This window comes from Lutjanus erythropterus, chromosome 5, assembly GCF_056507025.1.
Source record: "Lutjanus erythropterus isolate fLutEry1 chromosome 5, fLutEry1.hap2, whole genome shotgun sequence".
In the NCBI taxonomy this organism is placed as follows: domain Eukaryota; kingdom Metazoa; phylum Chordata; class Actinopteri; order Lutjaniformes; family Lutjanidae; genus Lutjanus; species Lutjanus erythropterus.
The window spans coordinates 35714844-35735416 of record NC_139321.1 but is presented as its reverse complement, the minus strand read 5'-3'; the positions used below and the strand labels follow the sequence as shown (position 1 = coordinate 35735416).

Here is a 20573-nt window from a genome sequence, read left to right as displayed (position 1 = left end):
ATTCACACATAACAACTTATGATAATTTTGTGTCTAACAAACACAACAGGGTTTCTGCAGATCTGTAAAAAAAAGTCTTTTTAGGCCTTTAAGTGTCTTAAATACAATTTTGACAGGGCTTGACGATTGATCGGATGACATTAACTTTACCTTTCTAAAGTTATGTTAACTTGAATAACAACTGCAAAACAAAACCAACATTGCAAACTGTGCTTTTACTTTTTGTCACTGTGAAAATAAGTCTTAAATTGTCTTCATAATGGCCTCACAAATCTCTTAAAAGTCTTACATTTGACTTGTTGAAACCTGCAGAAACCCTGCACAGTGCTGTCTATTCCTGCTGTGGCTATCCATGTGTCTTGGCACACTTAATGCACTTTATACACCATGTGTTTTCCTTTGGATGAACTTCCTCTGGTTAAGAACCACTGTTCTACACTGTGCACTGGCATTTGTCTTGTTTTTCAGCAGAGAATGGTTCAAAACAATAAATATTTTTTTCAGTTTCTGTGTTGTAAATTCTGTCTATTCTCTGTCTGAATTGAACAGTGGTGACAGAAGTATTCAGGTCCTTTACTTAAGTAAAAGTACTGATACTACACTGGGCACGCTGCTACCAGTAAGTCCTGCCTTGAAAATTTGACTTAAGTAAAAGTAAAAGTGCTCAAAGCATAAAAAGGCTCCTATGACTGTTTTACTATTATATATTATATTATTAGATTATGGACTATTTGGTGTAGGACTGCGACTTACGATTATTTTCATTATGGATGAATCTGCTGGTTTTGTCTTCATTACTCGATTGCTTGTTTGGTTTGCAAAAATTCTGAAAACAGTGAGAAATGCCATCATAATCACCAACTAACCGTTTCAGCTGTACTAAAAGCTGTATAAAATGTTTCAGCTGTATTAAATTGTTGGGTAGTTAATTTTTTAAATTCTTCATATGTTTGGTATGTAAAAATCTTAATCTGTAAAATTTCTTGTAACTAAAAAATATGTCCCTCTGAGTTGAAGTGGGATAGAAGTAGAAAGTGGTGTGAAAACAAAAGACTAAGGAACAGGTATCTTAAATTTGTGCTTAAGGACAGTACTTTTTGTAAAATCACTCTAACTGAAATGTATTGCTAGTATTGTAAACATGTGGGCACATTGATGTTTGCACGTGCTTGTGTACACCTGTGAAAATAGGGCTCCCTCTGACGCCATGCTGCAATTTAAAAACACTGGCACCAACTGCAGTTTTTCACCAACTTAACATTATTATACTAATTTTCCCACTGCCCAGACCCCCCCCACACACACACACGCACACACACACACACACACACACACACACACACGAACACACACGCAAAGCAACATCATCAAATTTAGTGAAGATATGAAATTGAAAATGTGCGGAAATTTAAATGGAATGACAAAGTAATGTTGATTAATTAGCCCACAGTTTGACATTAGTGTGAAATGAAGGCCTGAAATGCTTACATTCAGCTTCATGGCACATCTGCAATAACAATGTTAAGTAGTTGCATTTGACTTGAGGGTGTGAATGTGTTGATTGTGCATATCTGATGAATGCCAATTAGCCTAATTGTCTGTAGATAATTAGTTTATTCATAGTCGGTTGGATGAAAACATAACAAAATATAGATGTACAATAACATAAAGCCTATATACGCATTTGTTCCTCACTGTCATTTCTCTGCTGATGACTTTAGGCACAAGACCCTCAGGTGCTGGAACAACTGTCCAAAAACATCACTCGCATGGGCTTGACCAACTTCACCCTCAACTACCTCAGGGTAAGTGTGCGTGTGTGTGTTTCTGTGTGTGTGTGTTTGTGTGTGTGTGTGTGTGACAATGTGTATGACTGCCATTCAGCTTTTGTTTTCGTTCCTCGCACTTTAATGCACACGGAGGAACAATTCTTGTCCATTTTTAAATGCAGTTATTCATGTTACTCATATTTTCTAACTAGATTTCTTAAACGAATGTGTCTAGACAGCATAAAGATGCTTTTATAATGTAGAATAATCCTACTTTGTCATATTTAATGTGGCATGATTACATTACCTGCTCTGCTCATTTTATATTTACACATATTTTGTGAATATACTGTATATCTAGAAGTTTCACCTTCAAGATATGATTTTTTATTTTTTTTTACTCTCATGTTCATTCTTTAGGAACTATTTCTCTGTCTTACTGGGATTGAAAGCTTATGCTGTTATTTATGTGCTGAACACGTTTTATGACTCTCGGGCGTTTGAAACCTGAGTGTATAATTTCATGGCATCAAAACAAAAAATAAGCACTTATTTCTCCTTTACTCTCTGCATATACATGTTTTTTTTTTTTTTGTTTTGTTTTTTTTTTTTAAACCTGACCGCAGCAATATAATTTACGGAAATAGGAAGTATAAGCGGGCTGAATACATTAGTGATTATTTCACAGGGTTTTGTTTGTGTTTTTTCGACGCCACAGTTGACTGACAGCTACGATTTCCAAATGGGAGAACAAGAGCGAGCGGGAGAGAGAAGAATTAATTGGATACAGAAAATTAGCATAACATTAATGAACGCTCCCTGTTGAGACTCATAATTGTGAAATGGCGCGCGAATCGGGGAACGGCACCTCCGCTGCTTATAATAACTGAGTGAAGAAAGACACACAGAGAGGGAGAGAGAGGGAGCAGGGTGCATGTTTTTGTTTTCCTATAACAATGATTTTCCATACAGAAAGCAACCGTAATGCAACCGAAAGAGAAAACACATAATTCAAGTATCTGTAATTACACACAAAAGATTCAGCTTGTGTTCATTCTCTTATTGTGGTGATTCAGATGGTCAGTGCTCAGCAAACAGGATCATGCCTTGCTTTCTGTTTGCTGACAACGTGGGTTTTATGGTTAAGAGGTTAAGTTGTTTGCGTCTCAATATTCCCAGCTTTGTTTTTGAAGAATGGTTTAGTTTGTTGAAATGACCCGCGTTGTCTCAGCGGTCTAAACCTGAACTATTTCACATAAATCCTGGTGCGTCTGGTAAATTAGGAATTGGCCGACTTTCCCAGAGCACAATGTGGTTTTATTTTAAATGCTACAGAAATTGTTCATCTTAATGAGGGTTTTAACCTCGTTCTGAGGTTTTCTTTCATTTCAGGAATCAAGAAAACATCATAAACTATATTGATCCTTTAACTAGTTAAAAGTTATGATGTTTCATTTATTGAATTTGCATTTTAAGCATGTGAGCGTACAAAGACTGCCAGTTTTAAAGAGCACCAAGTAAAAATTGGAGGGTCAGTTACAAATTCAGTGTTTTATTCATGCGATATGATTAAAATCTCATATCTGACATAAATAATTTCATGTCCAGATAACAATACATATCATTCTGTTGATTCAATGAACAGTTTATATAAAATGACCTCATGGAAATGCCTGTTTGTTCAACTGTACTTTTGTGGCTCTCCACCAGATTCTCTTGTACTGTTTTCAGGGTTCTTTCAGGTGCTGGAAATCCTTGGAAATGCTTGAAAAGTGCTTGAATCTGACATGAGAAAATGTGTAGGAACTCTGTATCAGATGTGCTCCTTGCTTATGTACTAAAAGAGGTTACCGGTGTGGGCGTCTGCTGTGGGAACCGCTCTGCGGCATAATTTGCACAGTGTGGTTTTTTGGTCCATGTCAGATTTTAAATACCCAGACCTTGTCCTTGTGACAGAAGAGGTCCATCTTGTAGGTGGACACTCCTCGTTTTCCTCGTTTACTCTTTTCCATGTTTGTGTTCCCTTCATGCATATTTCCTGCCTGCATCCGCACCATGTGGAAAAATTCAAAACATCATCCAAAACGACAAAAACAACTTCTATAAAGACTGAGTTTTGTGTCACAACAAAACAAACAGTAGAGTATAATATGAAACAAAAGATTTTTTTGTCATCACACAATATACAGTATATCATCATATCACACAGAATTCCTTTCATTGAGGTTTTATTATGTTCTGTAAAGCTGCAGTTCTCAACCTTGTTTGTTACCTCTCATTAATTAAACTGTGGAGTGTGATTTTCCCTTAAACTGTTTCATTTGGCTATTTTAGTTTAGTTTATTAGTTTACTTGTAAGGGACAAGGACAGAAAGTCATTGAGCGTTTCGTACTGTATGCATGTTTATAGCTGAAGCTAGTTTAGTCTAGCTAGAACTAGTCCCTCGATGGGCACTGGTGGTTCAAGCAATTCTTAAAATTACATGTTGAAGTATAAAAGCTTATAAAAAGTCCATATAGTAATCAAGAACAGAATGAACAACAGGTAAAAAAACAATATCAGGGACTGAAGAATACAAATATAAGCTCATCTAGTTAATATCATGATTACAGCTCTGGCCAAGTTTTAACCAGGATTCAACTGTTGATGACAGAAAAGTGTGATAAAAAAGTCAAAAGTGTCATACTTTATACTAACATTCAATAGTATAGAAAGTACTGAAGCTTTAAAAGAAATGATTTAAGCACAGCTGCAACAGTTAGCCAGTAAATTTAAATACATTGCCAACTGTTTGTTAGTCGATTCATTGGATTATTGGAGTATTTTTTTCTTAAAATCAAATACTTTTTGCTTTCTTGACAGTACTGTTACACTAAACTGAATATCTTTGGGTTGTGGACAAAACAAGACATTTTAGGACGTCATCTTGGGCTTTGGGAAACACTGATCAACATTTTCTGACATTTTATAGACCAAACAGCCCCAGATCTGAGTGCTCCTTCAGTACCTCACTGCAGTCTTTATTATCCTGCCTGAAATTTGGTGCAAAACAAGACAGAGTTCAGTCACTTTTGTTTGTACCAGCACTTTGTGCAGCAGTGGTGGAAAGAGTACTGAAACTGTATTCAAGTTAATGTACCGTTACACAGCTGAAATATTACCCAACTACAAGTAGAATTACTGGTGTTAATAGTAAAAATAAAATAGATAATTAGTTATTCTTAAACCATTGATATTTAATGGGTTATCAATAGCATGCATTCAATCAAAAGCAGTTTGTTTTTCCAAATCTTAAATCTAAATTAGGGCTGCAATAATTAGTAGATTAATCATTAGTCAATTGAAAGAAAAGTAGATGCCATTTTGATAATCGAAAAATTGTTTCAGTCATTTGTAATTCAAACATGTCAAACATTTGCTGCTTCCAGCTTCTAAAATATGAAGATTTGCTGCTTTTCTTTCTTATTTTTTGACAGTAAATGAAGACTCAGCTTTTCAGCTGTTTGTTGGACAAAAGCAGCATTTTGAAGATGCCACTTTCAGCTCTGTGAAACTGTGATGAGCATTTTACACATTTTTCCAGTATTTCATAGACTAATCAATCTCGAAAATCATAAGCAGATTAATCAATAATGAAAATAATAATTAGTTGCAGCCCTAAAAATGCAGATGAACAGTTTAGATATTAATTCAAATTTTTCGTAGTGCGTAATTATGGTTTCTTAAGTAACTATGAGAGTATAAGATTGCAAAATGTAATGCATGCTTAAGTACGAGAAAAATTACAGACTAATAAATAAATCAGCGCTCAAAAAAAACAAAACAAAAAAAAACAGTGATTTGAGTAATTGTAATCAGTTACTTCCACCCCTGGTGTGCAGATTGTTCATTTTTTTTATTAACTATTTTATTTTTGCAGTGATATCAAAAGAGGTATTAAGTGTCATTTTTTATACTAGTATTGTATCACCGTTCAAAATTCTGGTATTGTGACATTTCTATTGCAGAATTTAGATTTCCTTTCATTCTGTACCCCAAATGTTATCTCATGATTGCTTTAAATGTATCTCCAGACCCCTTCTGGGGATCCCGGTCCCCAGGTTGGGAACCACTGCTGTGCTGTCACTGCTATTCATCATGTTACACACGTTGCAGATTATATTTTCCCCCTACTCTTATCCAAGGATGTCAAAGTAAAATACACCCTTTCCTCACATTAAACTGACAATAATGTGTCCCTGGAAAAGACCTTTCCCAGCGTTTATCAGTCCTTCCAAAAGAGACTGACGGTTTCCTGGCTCAAGGGTTACAACCGGCCTCTCTCTCACTCTCACAAACACACACACTCTCTCTATTTTTTTTTTTTTTTTTTTTTTTCATTTGGAGTATTTAAGCCTTTCCATGTATTGGAGCTGCCGGCTTCCTACTATTCAGCCTGAAAATAGCCCTTGTTTTCAGGCTGAGAGCCAGGGCTTGTTGGCTGAGCTGGGGAGGGATATTACTGTGTCAGGAGGGAACTATCAGAGGAGAACAAGGGATTAGTCTGCTACAGGGATGTTCACTTTACCTCGAGCTGCATGGCATCAAAACACTGTCTAACGTCCTAACACGGGGAACACACATTACTATGTTCATGTAGGGTAATTTGGCGTAAGCAGCTGAGTGGACGTTGTTAGAATGACTAGTTTGAGACCCAGGACTGGTGAACATCCATCACTCTAAAACGCTTCTGCAAGGATTCCTGGTGATTTGTATAAAAGCCTCCAAACCTGTTTAACACGTAGCGGTAGGTAATAGATACTGTTCATGATACAGAGTCTCCTTCAAAGTTTTTCCCTTGTTTTTTTTGTCACTTTTTACCTCTGAGTGGCTGTACAGTACGGCTGAAGACAGGATGAGCATGTTGATTAGAATTGACATCAGAAGTGTCGGGGTGGTGGGATGCTGAAGGTCAGATGAGATCATTTGAGCATGCAGTGAATGATTAACAGTCTCCTTTCTCTCAGTAACGACTGTCAAAGTGCCCTTGAGCAAGTTAGTAAACCCACGCCTACTGTCGCTCCCGTCGTTTTTGACCTTACGTCACACTCTGATTAGGAAACAGCGGGCAAAATTTCTTCTTTCCTCTTTGTCTTTGTATCCACAATTAAATCTCTTTTTTAGTTCTTCTTGTCGCTCAAGTGTGTAAACTTGTTTCACTTTACAGAAGAATGTACAATGAGAAGCTTTTCGTTATTTAAGGCAAAAAGCAAAAAAAAACAAAGAAACATTGGGATTGTAATGAAGTTAAGCAGAAGTGCGGATTCACCAATATTTTCTTTTTTTGGTCTTCTTTTAGGTAAGAGAAGATTTTATAAGTGGTCAAGAGCACTATTACCACCTTGATTGTTAAAGTTAACTAGGTTTAAAGAATATTCTAATATGATTATGTTTTACAATAATCGTCATAATTTTTATGTATAATTATTTGTTGTAATTATAATTAAAATATCTATAGTTATATAATAATCAAAAAGATCTTCAGTGTTTCACCTAGGAGGATGACTTTAACTGTTAAAAGTTGAAGTCTTCCCATCTTTATTGTCTGCTTAACAAATTTTGATTTTATTGCTTTTTTTTATCATTTTATTTTTAAAAAATTAGATGTTTTAAACTGTTGTTCAGACAAAATAAGTCATTTTAAGAAGTCTGTTGAGTCCGTAAACTGACATAATGTAAAAAAAAGTTATCAGAGAAGTCAAAGATTTAACTAACTAAATTTATAATTTAATAAATAACACTGTTTGTAAAATACTTTGAATTTCAGTGCAAAAAGAAGCATAAAACTTCTCCTTTAAGTGCCGACCAGTTAGTAAAAACTAGCAAAAAGCTTTTGATTTCTGTTATTAAAGAACTTTATTAAGTTTCACAATATTGAAACAACTAAAATAATAAAAAGAAAAATGAATTTATTTAGCCACGTCTTATTTTTTATCTTCTTCAGTCTCTCACTTCAGTTACAAAGTGTTTCTCTGCTGACAAACTACTGCTGAAATTTATCTTACAGACTTTAGTGATGTGTGTCTGCAGTTCTCGGGCATTGCCAGACTTTTTGCACGTGGCACAACACTTGCACTCATATAGTGTTTAAGAGGTTTAGGGGTCAGATCAGAAAACATTTTTATTTATTTTATTTTATTATTTATAGGACTGACTTGGTCTGGAGTTTTTATTCAGTCCAGAATGTGATATAAAGAAAATAATGGTTAAAATAGTAAGCGTAGCCTGACTAATACTGTTTTTTTTTTTTTTTAGGCCAAGATTGATACTGAGATATCCGAGTTAAAAAATCAAAACTCCATAGTCTAACAATGGTGTAACCATATAGTGCAAAATAAAAAACAAATGTTTAAACTGAAAAAAGTCATTGAGTCGTGATCTTAAAATTGAAAGTCATATGGAATTGTGGATTTGGAGAATCGTGACACCCCTGTGCTTCATATGTCAGGCAAGAAAGCACAGTATGGGGTCTTCCCAACATTGTAAATCACATTATGCTCATGAAAATACCATCCTTGTGCCACTCTTAATTGAAAACTGCATTTGAACATTAGTTTTTGTTGTAGAGGCTGTCTGAATCAGGTCAAAATCTTCCTGCTGGAACACATCAATACAGAAAAAATACTATAGGATGCTATAAATAAAATATTATAGGAAACCATCTTGAAAGTTTGCACTGCTCACGTTGTTTTAAAAAACAAAAGATGTTGCAGGTGTCATAGATTGGTGAGGCGAGGATTAATGCGACAGTCTCTCCACAGTACACATGCAAGATATCGAAGTTTCTTCCTAACACGGAAAAACAAAGAAGATGAAGGTCTGCTGTTCTTTTTTATTGTCTTTGAGCTGTCTGAAAAACATCAATTGTTGATATTTTTCATCATGAAACAGGACGTCGCTCACAAAGAGTGTAATGGTCATATTTTAAAAGATAGAGAAAGGTCGGGGAGAAAAAGAAAACAGTTTTATCCAGTTAAAGGGAAGAGACGGGCAGGTTGCCTGGAGTTTGATCCCAGCGTTCTCATTTGATTGGCCAGCAATAAGACAGCCCTGTAACTCTCCAATCACTGTCCTCTGACTGCACCAACAAGCATTTGGATGGTTGCTGCTATTAAAGAAGGGCCAGCTTGTAATGTTATCCAGATGTTATCTGGCTAAGCTAAGCCTAATGTATTTAAGATGACAGGCTGACCCCTGGTTCCTCTCACTGCAGATCACCAGAGATTTACAGTTTTCTCCAGACTCAATATTATACTTCAGGCCTTTTAACTTTGTTGGAGTGCGGTGTGGGAACGGCTGGCTGTTCTGTGTGTCCAAGGAGGGAACAGTTAGATAAATGTGTCCAAGTGTGTGTGTATTTACGTGTGAATGTGTCATATAGATTTCATTGTGACTTGTGAACAACTCAACAAAGGCTTCTCAAGCCATCTTTCTCTATGTATCCGTCTCCTTGTGCTTCTCTCTAAAGTGCTGGACTATAAACCTGTTTTTTAAAGGTACTTTATTAATAGTGTCTATAAAAAGTAGATTTACTGCACAATTAATCACTCTAAGTCAGTCTGTGGGTGATTAATTGAGCATTTTTATGGCTGTTGTTTTGCTTTACCTTGATAAGAGGCTGCAGCAGTGGACAGACAGGATGCTGTTCACTCATCAAATGTTGAATAAATCTGCTGTAACTGAACGTGTTGGTTTGTCCCGTTGTGTCTGCAGTTGTGTGTCATCCTGGAGCCCATGCAGGAGCTCATGTCAAGGCACAAGACCTACAACCTCAGTCCCCGGGACTGTCTCAAGACATGCCTGTTCCAAAAATGGCAGAGAATGGTAGCCCCACCAGGTAACTATCTACTGCTAAAACATATATCTTGACTGTCCATGAGTCCGCACAAAGAACCAGATCTAGGTAATCTTTTTCACTAGACGAATATGAGAAGAGCTTACTTGCTTCTCTGAGCAAGTCCAAGAAATATATTAAAGGACCAGTGTGCAGGATTTAGTGGCATCTGGCAGTCTGACTTACAGGATGTACATTGTGGGCATAAGACTGGGTTCCCGGGAAACAAATACATCTTCTGAGCTAGCAACCTGTATGCTGAAAATGGCAAATTAGCCCCTGGGTCGCTAATAGTACGAACATAAACAAGCTAGTAGCTGTTTTCTTTTTAGGGGTTTTAGACATTTTGATGCCAGAGCTTGCGTCTCGACATGCAGATATTCCACCAAAACAAGTTCCCTCTGGCAGGCGGGGTGTCGCTGCATCCTGGGCTTAGCTCTGCCCAAGACGATTGTGATTGGAGTGCCCACCCATTAGGGGTGGCCAATATGCCCCTAAAGTAATATCACAATTTTACAATATTTTAGAGTATTCTGTGATAATGATATTCTTGATAGTCAGACAGATTACTGAAAAATATCTTTAGTTTAGAACTCACAATAGCTGTTGAGCTATCTTTGTAATATTTTTGGCTCTCCTTCTGCTCAACCAGGTGTTTCTACCTGTGGACCTTTTTGTTGTATTGCGCCCTTTTGCTGTTAGTCTTCTTGTAACTCTTACATATCTGATCCTATGTAACCAAGCTACTTTCACAATACAGATGTCACTTCCTTTTTTTGAATTAACTCCTTCTCTATAATATTGCCAATATCACGATATATATATATATATATGTATATATATATATACACACATTTTTTTTTTTTATCATGAAAAAAATTATCTTGAACGATATGGTATGTCCCACCCCTACCACCCATACACCAGGCTGTGAAGCCTGCTTTTTATAGCATCAATATAAATTATTAAAACCAAATAGATCAGAAAAATGAACATCTGAATATACTGTGGATCAGCATTAAGAACTACCTAAAATGATAGAAACCATTTTGGGGAAAAATTTATTTGACGTGTACTTTCTAGTGTGATTTTTAACCTGTACCGCAGCCAGCCACCAGGGGGCGATCGGAATGTTTTGACTTCACTTGGATGAGCATTTTTCACAATTTTTTTGCAAGTTTATAGACAAAACAATTAATTAAAATGAGAAATAAACAGCAGATTAATTGGCATTGAAAATAGTGATTAGTTTGCGGCACTAATCTTGAGCCAGTGTTTGGTTTGTCAAAAACAACACAAAGATTCTAATTTTCAGGTGATTATACACTAATTAAAATAGACTTGTGAATATTTTCTTCCGTTCCTGCCATATTCTGTCAGTAGATCCCCCTAAATCTTACACACTGGACCTTTAAATATCTTATACAGAATGGAATCAAATCCAATTTGAATAAATGACAACTGAAAATCATTTATATTTTTTAAGATGTTGTGGCTTTTGTCTTAAGTGTTAATCGTTTCCTCTGCTGAGGTTTACTGACTTCTTTCCTTTAAAAAAACAGCTTATAATTCTGTACCATCACTCACATTGTAGAAATTGGAATATTTTTTTTCTCTGACTGTGTTTTTATTGCATCATTTATGTTTCCAAATTTGCCATTATATGTGTTAATCCCTTAAATATGTTTTGCCTGTCAGGTATGTGAAATTAATCAGAATTCAGGGCTGCCGCATGAATCTCAACCTCGCCAATCTTAACGGGGCCTCTCAGCTTTCTATGATTGATGTTTTAAGGGCGGTTTCTGAAAAGTACCAGGCTTAAATTGGCTGTGCAGTCTTAAGCTGGAGAGAAAGAGTAAGCCGAGTTTTTTTGGACACATCGGAGTGGCTGCAAATTACAGCAATGCTAAGCGAGGCGTGACGAGATGTCTTTAAAAACCAACACCAGTCAAAAAGCCTTTGACTCAGACCTGTGTAACTTTAATTAAGAGTGCCGGGTGTAATCAGACTAGTAGATCCAGCTCCCCGGCCAGCGGCTCCCCAGTGTCGACGACGTTCTTCAAAGAAAAGAGAAAACAGGGAGGGGGAAAAAAAAACATGGAAAGCATTTTATGAATATAAAGTCTGAAGGAGAAAAAAAAACTCCTGTATTGATGGTTAATTGTGCACATGGAGAGAGAACACAGCTTGATATGAAATCCTATATGGGTGATACATATATGAGTGAGACAAAGTGTGATTTATGAGAAACAGCCTAATGTGTAATGTAGTTTGATGTAATGTGCAGCTTTATTGTTTTATTTGATGCAGTGTATGTGGGAAAGCTGGTTTTGGATCCATATGTTTTTTCTTTTAAATATTTAATACCCTAAGTCTAATGCTTTCTTTAAAGGGATAGTTTGGGCTATTTAAAGTAGGGTTGTATGAGGTATTTATCAATAGTCATTTTATAACCTACAGTAGATGGCAATTGATATACCCCCAGTTTGGAGAAGCAGAGAGGGTGAGATCAAAAAATATTTTAGCCAAATAAAAAAAATGTCCATCTAAAATAATCAATATCAGTTTAAGTTTGCACTAAATTTTGATATTTTCACCGCTTAACTTTGCCATCAGACAGCCTTTCCTGATGGGAAATGGCCATTATAGAAGGAAAATATTGCGCTCTTTAAACCAACCAAACTCCGGAGACAAAATTAGTCCATTTACTTCACATAATAGGGGAGTTTGTGGTCCACTGTTGTCTCAATCTGTTAGTTTGTTTTTGTTATTATGTGACTGTGATGAATCTGAAATATCTTTTTGAAACACAGAAGTCACAGAGTAGCACAGACAAACTGACTGATCAAGGCAGCAGTAGACCAGAAACACATGTATTATTAAGGTAAAATTAATGGTTTTGCCTATGGAGTTTGGTTGCTTTGGAGAGAGCAATATTTTGCTTATATAACGGTGGTTTCCTTTCAGAAAAGGCTGTGTGATGGCAAAGTAAAGTGGTGAAAATACGGACCTTGTGGACATTTTGTGAACAGTTTCATATGCTGCAAGTTAAAATAGCTGTTTTTGCAAAAGGAGTTTGGTGGAGCAAGAGAGAGCGATATTTACAATGTTTGGCTTGTCTAACAGCAGTTTTCTGATGGAAAAGAGATGATTGATGGGCCTTTTTTTTTAGGTGGTTAAAATGTGTTTTTGTGCTGACCCTGTCAGCAGCAGTTCATTGCTTAGCTTCCATGCTGGTGCTCCTCTCTGCTTCTCCAAACAGGGGCGTGTTAACTGACATCTATTATAGGTAATACACTGACTATCAATAAATACCTCATACAGCCCCACTTCAAATAATTTGAACTGTTCGTTTAATGGTAACTTTTTAAATATTAAGTATAGTAAGTTTGTCTAATGTTTTCTTTAAGTCAGACCTCTTCATTGTGTTTCACCATGCGAAAAAGACTGTTTTTCAGAGTCATTTCATGTCATCTGTCTATATTTTGACATGAACTTTGCAGTTTAGCTGGAATTGCGGTTTTCCTTATTGGCGGCATGTTATTCCCCTTTTCCTGCAATTCTTCTCCAGCTTGGAAACTGGTTGGGATTTAGCCAGGAAGGAAGCCACAGGCGCATTTATGCTCCGATAAGTCCTTTTGGTGGAAATGGAAGTGATTTTAGTGCGTCACCGGTTCAGCATTGAAGGAAACCGGTCGGATAACAGAAATGATTGTCTCTGACAATAGGCCCCCGCTTTTTTGCACTGACGTCTGTCAAAGTCAGGAATCAAAAGAGAAAAGATACTGATAAAAAATTCCTCTTATTGTTTTGCCTCTGATTTACAGTTCCAGTTTTGTTTGTATCTCAAGTCGCTGGTTGTTGTAACTGAATATGAAAGCATCTCCCTTGGTGTGATTAGTAAGAACCTCGAAAAATGTATTTCATTTTCAGGCATCTGTTTGAAGATCACAGCAGTGTTTTCTTGTCTCTCGTGAGATTAAAAGGAATGATGTTTTCTAACAAATGTTGGCAGAATTTGCAAAATCATGTATTCATAAATTATTCACTACATAAATTATTTTGTAACACCTAGATCTCTATTTAACCTGCGTCAGTACTTTATATCTTTTTAATAATAATGATTTCACTTGTGATTTAATTGCACCTTCAGGAATTATGTATAACTCATAATTGGAAAAACATCTTTCATCTAAGCATACGTTTCCCAGTGGTGTTAAGTAGTATCTGTATGGCACTGAATGTTCAGTCATTTCTCTTCCTTTTCTGTGTTGTCATCTCTGGTCTCATTCTGTCTTAAATTGTTTAAGAGATTATCCAACCACCTGAATAAAATAAAACTGATTTTGGCTCCGGTTTCAGCTGGACACCCACAGAACTTCAAAACGGAAATATTTCCCTCAAATCACAAAAAAGGTATCTTCTTTCTTACACTGTTAATTGTCATAGGAAAGCAGCATTGCAGTGCTCACTGGAATGCCATGAAATACATTTTTGTGTTGTCCTGGATGCTCAGCTGCATGTTTGAGAACAGTACTAATACTTGTGACATGACATATGCAGCTTACATGTAACTGAATTCTCATGATTAGAACAATAACACACTCATGCTCAGCAGATTAAATCTGCAATAATGCAACAAATGTGCAAGAATAGATAGAGTATAACAGCATATTCAGTAAAACAAACATGAATGTGTGTTCTGCCTCAGCAGAGCAGTTTTAATCTGCCTCATGCTATTGAGGAACATCGCAATCGGTGCAGCGCCGAAATCATTAACAAATTTACATTACGTTGAGCATCAGGGTCCATTGTTGAGCATTTATGCAAATGAAGCAGGGGTTCTTTCTTACTAGTGCATGTCTTGGGAGATGTTAACGCTCTTGCGGTTTCACCTCTGAAGAAAACAAAGCATGGATCATTGTAGACTAGTCGCTCTTGTCTCTGTAATGTGTGTGTGTGTGTGTGTGTGTGTGTGTGTGTGTGTGTGTGTGTGTGTGTGTGTGTGTGTGTGTGTGTGTGTGTGTACTCTCTCTTTGCATGCATGCATGCATGTATACAGAAATTTCATACAATTGTCTTTGCATGCCTTTGTGCCTTTTATGATGTTGTCTGTCCGAGTCTCTACAGCAGTGATACTCAACTTACGGTTCGTTGGCCAAATTTGGTCCTTGATATGGGGGCCGGCTGGTCCTCCAGCCATTTTCTCATTTCTCAAAAGGGGTACTAGTACAGCCTAGGGGTATTCTTGAGTACTGTAGGAGGCACATGAGATTATTTTCAAATGTTAACTTAAAGAAGTCATTCTTACTTTTTCTGTCAGAAACAGAAAAAAGTTCACACACCCCCCCACCCCACAATTATTATCAATCACTAACAATAATTGGGGAAGGACCTGATGGAAAGGATTCAAATTTAATTTTAGTGAAATAAGCATCAGCACAGTAGCATCAGCAAACTGTTGTTTCTTTATTTCACCTACATAAATGATATTTATTCAACTTTAGTTCACTCTATTGCTCCCCTGGTAATCCACGCTACCAGTTTGGCAACAACTCATTTAAAGAATATCAGTCATGCATAATTCCTAAAATAATTATTCTAGAAAAGTTCAATAAATAATGTAAATGGAAGGATAATGAAACTACACTTAATATCCATTATCTCTATTTCCAGTGCAATCACTAACTGCCAAGAACTGTCAACTGCTATTAAATAAAATCACAGAAGAAGGAACAAAATCTTGTTCGCTGTGAGTGTGAAACCAGTTTCAGTATTTGACTGATAAACAACAATCAATTAAATGGATTCATGGTCAAAATGTAGCAAAAATACAGCTGAAAACACAGAGAGAAAAGTAAAAAAGAAAGCATGAATCAGTATCAGGAAGAACATGTTTTAATGAGCACTGTGTTATACCTCTTTATATGGAGATGTTTTTCTCCTTAAAATGTTTTGTCTTCATCAGGGGGTAACATAGGGTAAAATATTTCACAGGGGGTACATAATTGAAAAAAAGTTTGAGAATCACTGTTACTCTCAATGAAAATAAATTGATTAGCACTGGGAAATTTTTGTTTGTTTATACCAATTAGTAAATGTTCAATAACGTCCCTTGGCTGTTACTTGGGAAGTTTCTTATTAGCCTACAAACATTAAAAGAACTTAAATATGCTGTTCATGCTGTCCCTGTTAGGAGCAGTTTATGTTTATGGTTTATATTTATGAATAATTCCAACATCTGAGTGACTGCATGATGGAAGAGATGAAATACCTGATTTATCTGTCATATAGGCCAAGTGTCAATCCTTGTACCAAGTTAATGTGGTTAGTAAGTTCAGTTAATGAGTCAGTTAATTTGAAAATAAGTATGAATGTGATATAGGTCTTAAATTGCATTCATAATGCAGTGCTTGCCTAGGGCCAACTTCCATGTTGGAGGTTCAACATTGTTCACGCCAAAGAGCAAGTGTAGTTGAGACTTCCTTCAACTGAGCAGCTAACTTCCAGTTTAGCCTCTGCTAACTTAAATCAGATAAAATGATTTAATTGTGTAGTTCTTCTTCTTTCTAAATGTTATTGGACCAAATCCAATTCTGATATTGAAACGAGTCATTACGTAGGGGTTGTTATGCTCAAAAAAATGTATGTGCAGTTTTACAGCTGCCTCTTTCACAATGTAAGTCTATGGGAGGAAAAACGGCTTTTGGGGCCGTAGTGCATCATGTGATGTTTGTCATTACACGGTTTGACCACTGTATTAAATTAGATTCCAAGTCTGGCGCGCTTCCTGGAGCTTGAGAAAACATAGTGGAGAATGAGCGGACAGACAGTGTTCTTTCAAAATAAAATTTCAAAATAAAAGTCTCTGACCAAAAACAACATGAAAGAAATTAAAAAATATATATATTTCATTCAAGGGGTGCGGGAGGTCCTGCTGGGGCTACAAGACAATGTTAGGGGATAATGTTTTGAAAAAAATTTTACTTAACCCCTGAGCAGAGCAAGTTGAGTATCACTGATCTTCTGCATGACACTCACACACACTCCTCACAGCACACACCTGGACACCTTGTCTCCATCTGTATGCATTATGTTCTTGGCATTGCCTCTGTTTCTCTTTGCTGGTCGCGCCAAAGCTGAGCCTGCCCGACAGACAACCACGAAGAGGAGGAAACGGAAGAACTCGGCCAGCAGCGCCAACAGCAGCGTGGGCACCACCGCAGGCAAGAAACGCAGCCCCGCCACCAACTTCAGCCTCTCCAGTCAGGTACCTGTAAGCATCAGCTCCACTCGGTTTGCCTCCTCTTTTATTTATTTTTTTTCTTTGACTCCACATGCATGTTTGCAGGGTTACACACAGGTGCGAGATATTCCTGATGGTATTGCAGCTATTAGGTTTAATTTATTTGCACAAAAGAGAAAGAAGCACACCAGGAAGAGAAAATGGGTAGAAGGAAAACTCAAACCTGTGCAGTGAGACCGAGCAGCCTCATGGGATTTGTATGAAAACATCTCGCCCCAAAATATAAAAGAAAAAATACATCAAATATCATAAAGAGTGACACAAACGACATTAAAAATCATCAAAGAGGAAAACAGTACAAGAACAACTAAAGTTATAAACAACAAGCAAAGGTGAGTGAAAGTGTTCCTTTGCTGCAGGTAGAATCGTATAACTAACCAGAGCTACATCCTTAGTTTTCTAACAGTTTCTCTGCAAGTGCACTCCATCTACTTCAGAATATGTTTGCTTAAAAAAGACCCAGCTGACCCCACTGCTCAACCAAGTGGCCGTAGCCTAGAGGATTAAAAAAAAAAGGTCTGAATCTCAGGACCAAATGGGAAAATGTGGGTGGGGAAAGTGACTCTCGGCCCTCTCTCAGCCACCACTGTTGCCCTTGACCGAGGCGCTGAACTCACCGCTGCCCAGAGGACTGGTAGCAGAGTTTACTTGTATTCAGAAGCTCTGCGTGTCCATAACTGTCTCAATGTAAAGCTGCTGTGAAAGAGAGCTGGGTGAATAAATACTGGCTCTGAAGAATCCTGTGCATCACATGCAGCAGCTATATTTGCCATATTTGAGTCAATTTTCTAATTAAAATCATCATAACTCACTGAATGTTTGACCAGTTTTCAAGCAGTTTGCTTTGTTACAAATGTCTCACATGTACTTATGATACAGGATACTTGGTTTAATTAAAAATGCTGTTTTTTGTACCAAAATACCATAATACCAAATTATGTTTTGTAGATGTAACAGTGATATTTATGTAATTTAATATTTAATATGAACTTACCTTAAACCCTGAATATATTCTTTTTTTCCTCCTAAAATGGCTGTCATGATGTAATTTTGTATATAATTTTTGAAACAACTTAAGACTTAATTTATTAAAAAAAAATTACAACAAACACTTACCAAAAACATGCCAAGTTTCTGAAACTGTGCTCATTTTGCGGTTTATGTTCTCATCAAGCTACTGAGATTAGACCAATGACACAAATTGGATGACTGCATAAATGTGTCAGAAAAATATGAATTTGAAAAAAGGTTAATTTATGCTGAAACCATATTCTTTGTTAGAGGATTATAAAACAACACCCATATATGGTGCACCGTTGCCTCCTACTGGCCATTCTTGGTATTGTTGGTAAACATGCAAAAACCTATGTAGGTTGTTGTGCTGATAAGGAAAGCTGCTTATTATTATAATTACTGTTAACATAATAACATGCTGGTACGATCCTTATCAGTTATCCAGATATAGTAGTAATAAGGGTTTCTGTGTCAGTTCAGTGAAATGAAATATTTGACCTCGCCTGGTGAATAGTTTCTGATGAATCTGTGGAGGTCAAAGTTAAACATCTGTAACCTCAGCTGATAAACTACACTAAAAACTAAAACTAAAAACAGAGAATGTCTTTCATTTCAGTCTGTCAATTTTGTCAGCGCAGCAAGCATAAGGAGGCATTGGTGCATTATTTATTTTATGCATTTATTCAGACTCTGATGTCTACATGTCTGCACTTCACTTAAATCCTGCCCTTGAATATTTCCCACATTATACTGATAAAAAATAAACTCATACCACTGACACTAATTAAAACTAAACTAAAACTAAACATTTATGAACAATAAAAACTAAACTGAAATGAAATGAAAAGCAAAATGAAAAACTAAAAGAAAATACAAAACTGTAATAACTCTGTACCTCAGTAATGCTGTTTGTAATATATGATAATAGGTTGTAAGAACTAAAGCTCAACCAATAAAATTATTATTTTTGAGGCTGATACTTGTATTTAAGAGTTAAAAATCCGACTGATACCGATACTTTTGGGGGGTGATGTTGAAAGCAACCTTAGGGAGAAATAAAGACAATCTGATATGGAAATATCAGTAGACATGTAATGGGGGCAGAATATTTTAGTTAACAGCATCAGGGTTAGGCCACTGGCATTTTTTAACATTTATTAATAACTTGAAATAGAAAATTAATGGAATCTTTATTAATGTTCTGTAAAAACAAATTATTTTCATAAAGCAAATGTCAGACAACATTTATATTGTATGCTGAAAATGATGTAGTCCAGTGTAGCTGTGATAGGCCCCATATATCAGTTGGGATCTTGTTAAAACAAATAAATAAATGTGTCAGCTATATCAGGTTTGAACATTATTGTTGAATAATGGACTGTACTATTATTGTAACAGTAAATGTAAGATGATGATACAACATTTTGAAGTTATTGGAAATTTAATCATCGTAGTCAGTGCCTATAAATAAAAACATAAATGCAAAACAATAACCCAGAATTGAAAAATAATATCAGCATGTCAATATTGCATCATGCAGCTTTTCAGTGGTGAATGTGTGCATGCCGTAACTGAAATAATAACAATAGCTCTGTATTGATCTAATCGTTCAGAAACAGTAACCTGGATAAAAACAGATTTCTAGCTGTGTGAGTCATATACATAGTGTGTTTCGGGGTCTGATTTTGCTTCATGTCTCTGTAACAGCCCTCTCGACACAGTTAGAGGTTAAACTGCCTCTTAAACAGCTGAGTGTTTCACCACATGCCTGGCACTCCCCTCCACGATTTGATGCTGTTGTCTGCAGAGGCTCGAGTTTTCTACTTACTCCATACACTCCTCATTACACACATTCTGTATTATATTTACACTACTGCATCCAATTTACTATTCTGTAGCCACGCTGGTGCAGCACTCTGGTGTTTTTGAATACAGGTCACTCCAGTGCAGCTAAAAGTGTGCTGATACCAAACAGAACTGGAGGCTGTCGATATTAAAAGGTTGCAGGTTGGCTTTAATGTGTGTGTTGTACACAGAAGAACTGAGGCTACTTAATGCGAAGTTTAAGCTTAAATGCTTTTATATACTAACAGCATCTGCAGAATGTACATCCGGAAATTATTAGGATAACAAATTAGGTTTATGTACTGCTTATGTGTTTTCCCATTTACGTTTTCAACATAATTCCTGTCTTGATTATGTTCCCCCTCAGCTGTAATGTAGGAAGTGTACAGAAAGCAGGACTTAAACACCAGAGACCTGACACTTTTTCAACATTAAACTCACCATAAAAAGTTTCTTCGTGCTCTAAGCAGCAGATATAATATTGCAGTAGTAGATATTGTCAGAAAAGCTAATAAAATCCCTTGTCAGTGAACATGTTCTGCATCTTGTCAAATAGGTTTATTGACATTGTTCCCACCAGGGCTGCAGCTCACAGTTATTTTCATTATTGATGAATCTGCCGATTGTTTTCACGATTCATTAGAGGTGTCACAATTTCAATATTTAATCGGAAAACGATTGAAATGAGCTTTCAAGTTCAAGAATTGAGTCAAAAGGCAGAATCAGTGTAAGTGACAGTTGGTCTGTTGATCTTTACAAATCAAG

At 36.4% G+C, this 20573-nt stretch overlaps 1 protein-coding gene across 4 annotated transcripts in view; it reads left to right on the top strand.

Moving 5' to 3' along the window:
* Positions 1 to 20573, top strand: part of ldb2a (LIM domain binding 2a) — a 155505-nt gene that overhangs the window by 121937 nt on the left and 12995 nt on the right. Inside the window, exons 5-8 of one of the 4 annotated variants that reach the window (XM_084719756.1) lie at positions 1722 to 1805; positions 9523 to 9646; positions 14006 to 14059; positions 16783 to 16913. In XM_084719756.1, coding sequence (XP_084575882.1) covers positions 1722 to 1805; positions 9523 to 9646; positions 14006 to 14059; positions 16783 to 16913 — 393 coding nt within the window. Of the gene's footprint in view, positions 1 to 1721; positions 1806 to 9522; positions 9647 to 14005; positions 14062 to 16772; positions 16920 to 20573 lie in introns of all 4 variants that reach the window. The other 3 variants (XM_084719755.1, XM_084719754.1, XM_084719753.1) reach the window with 3 other exon arrangements.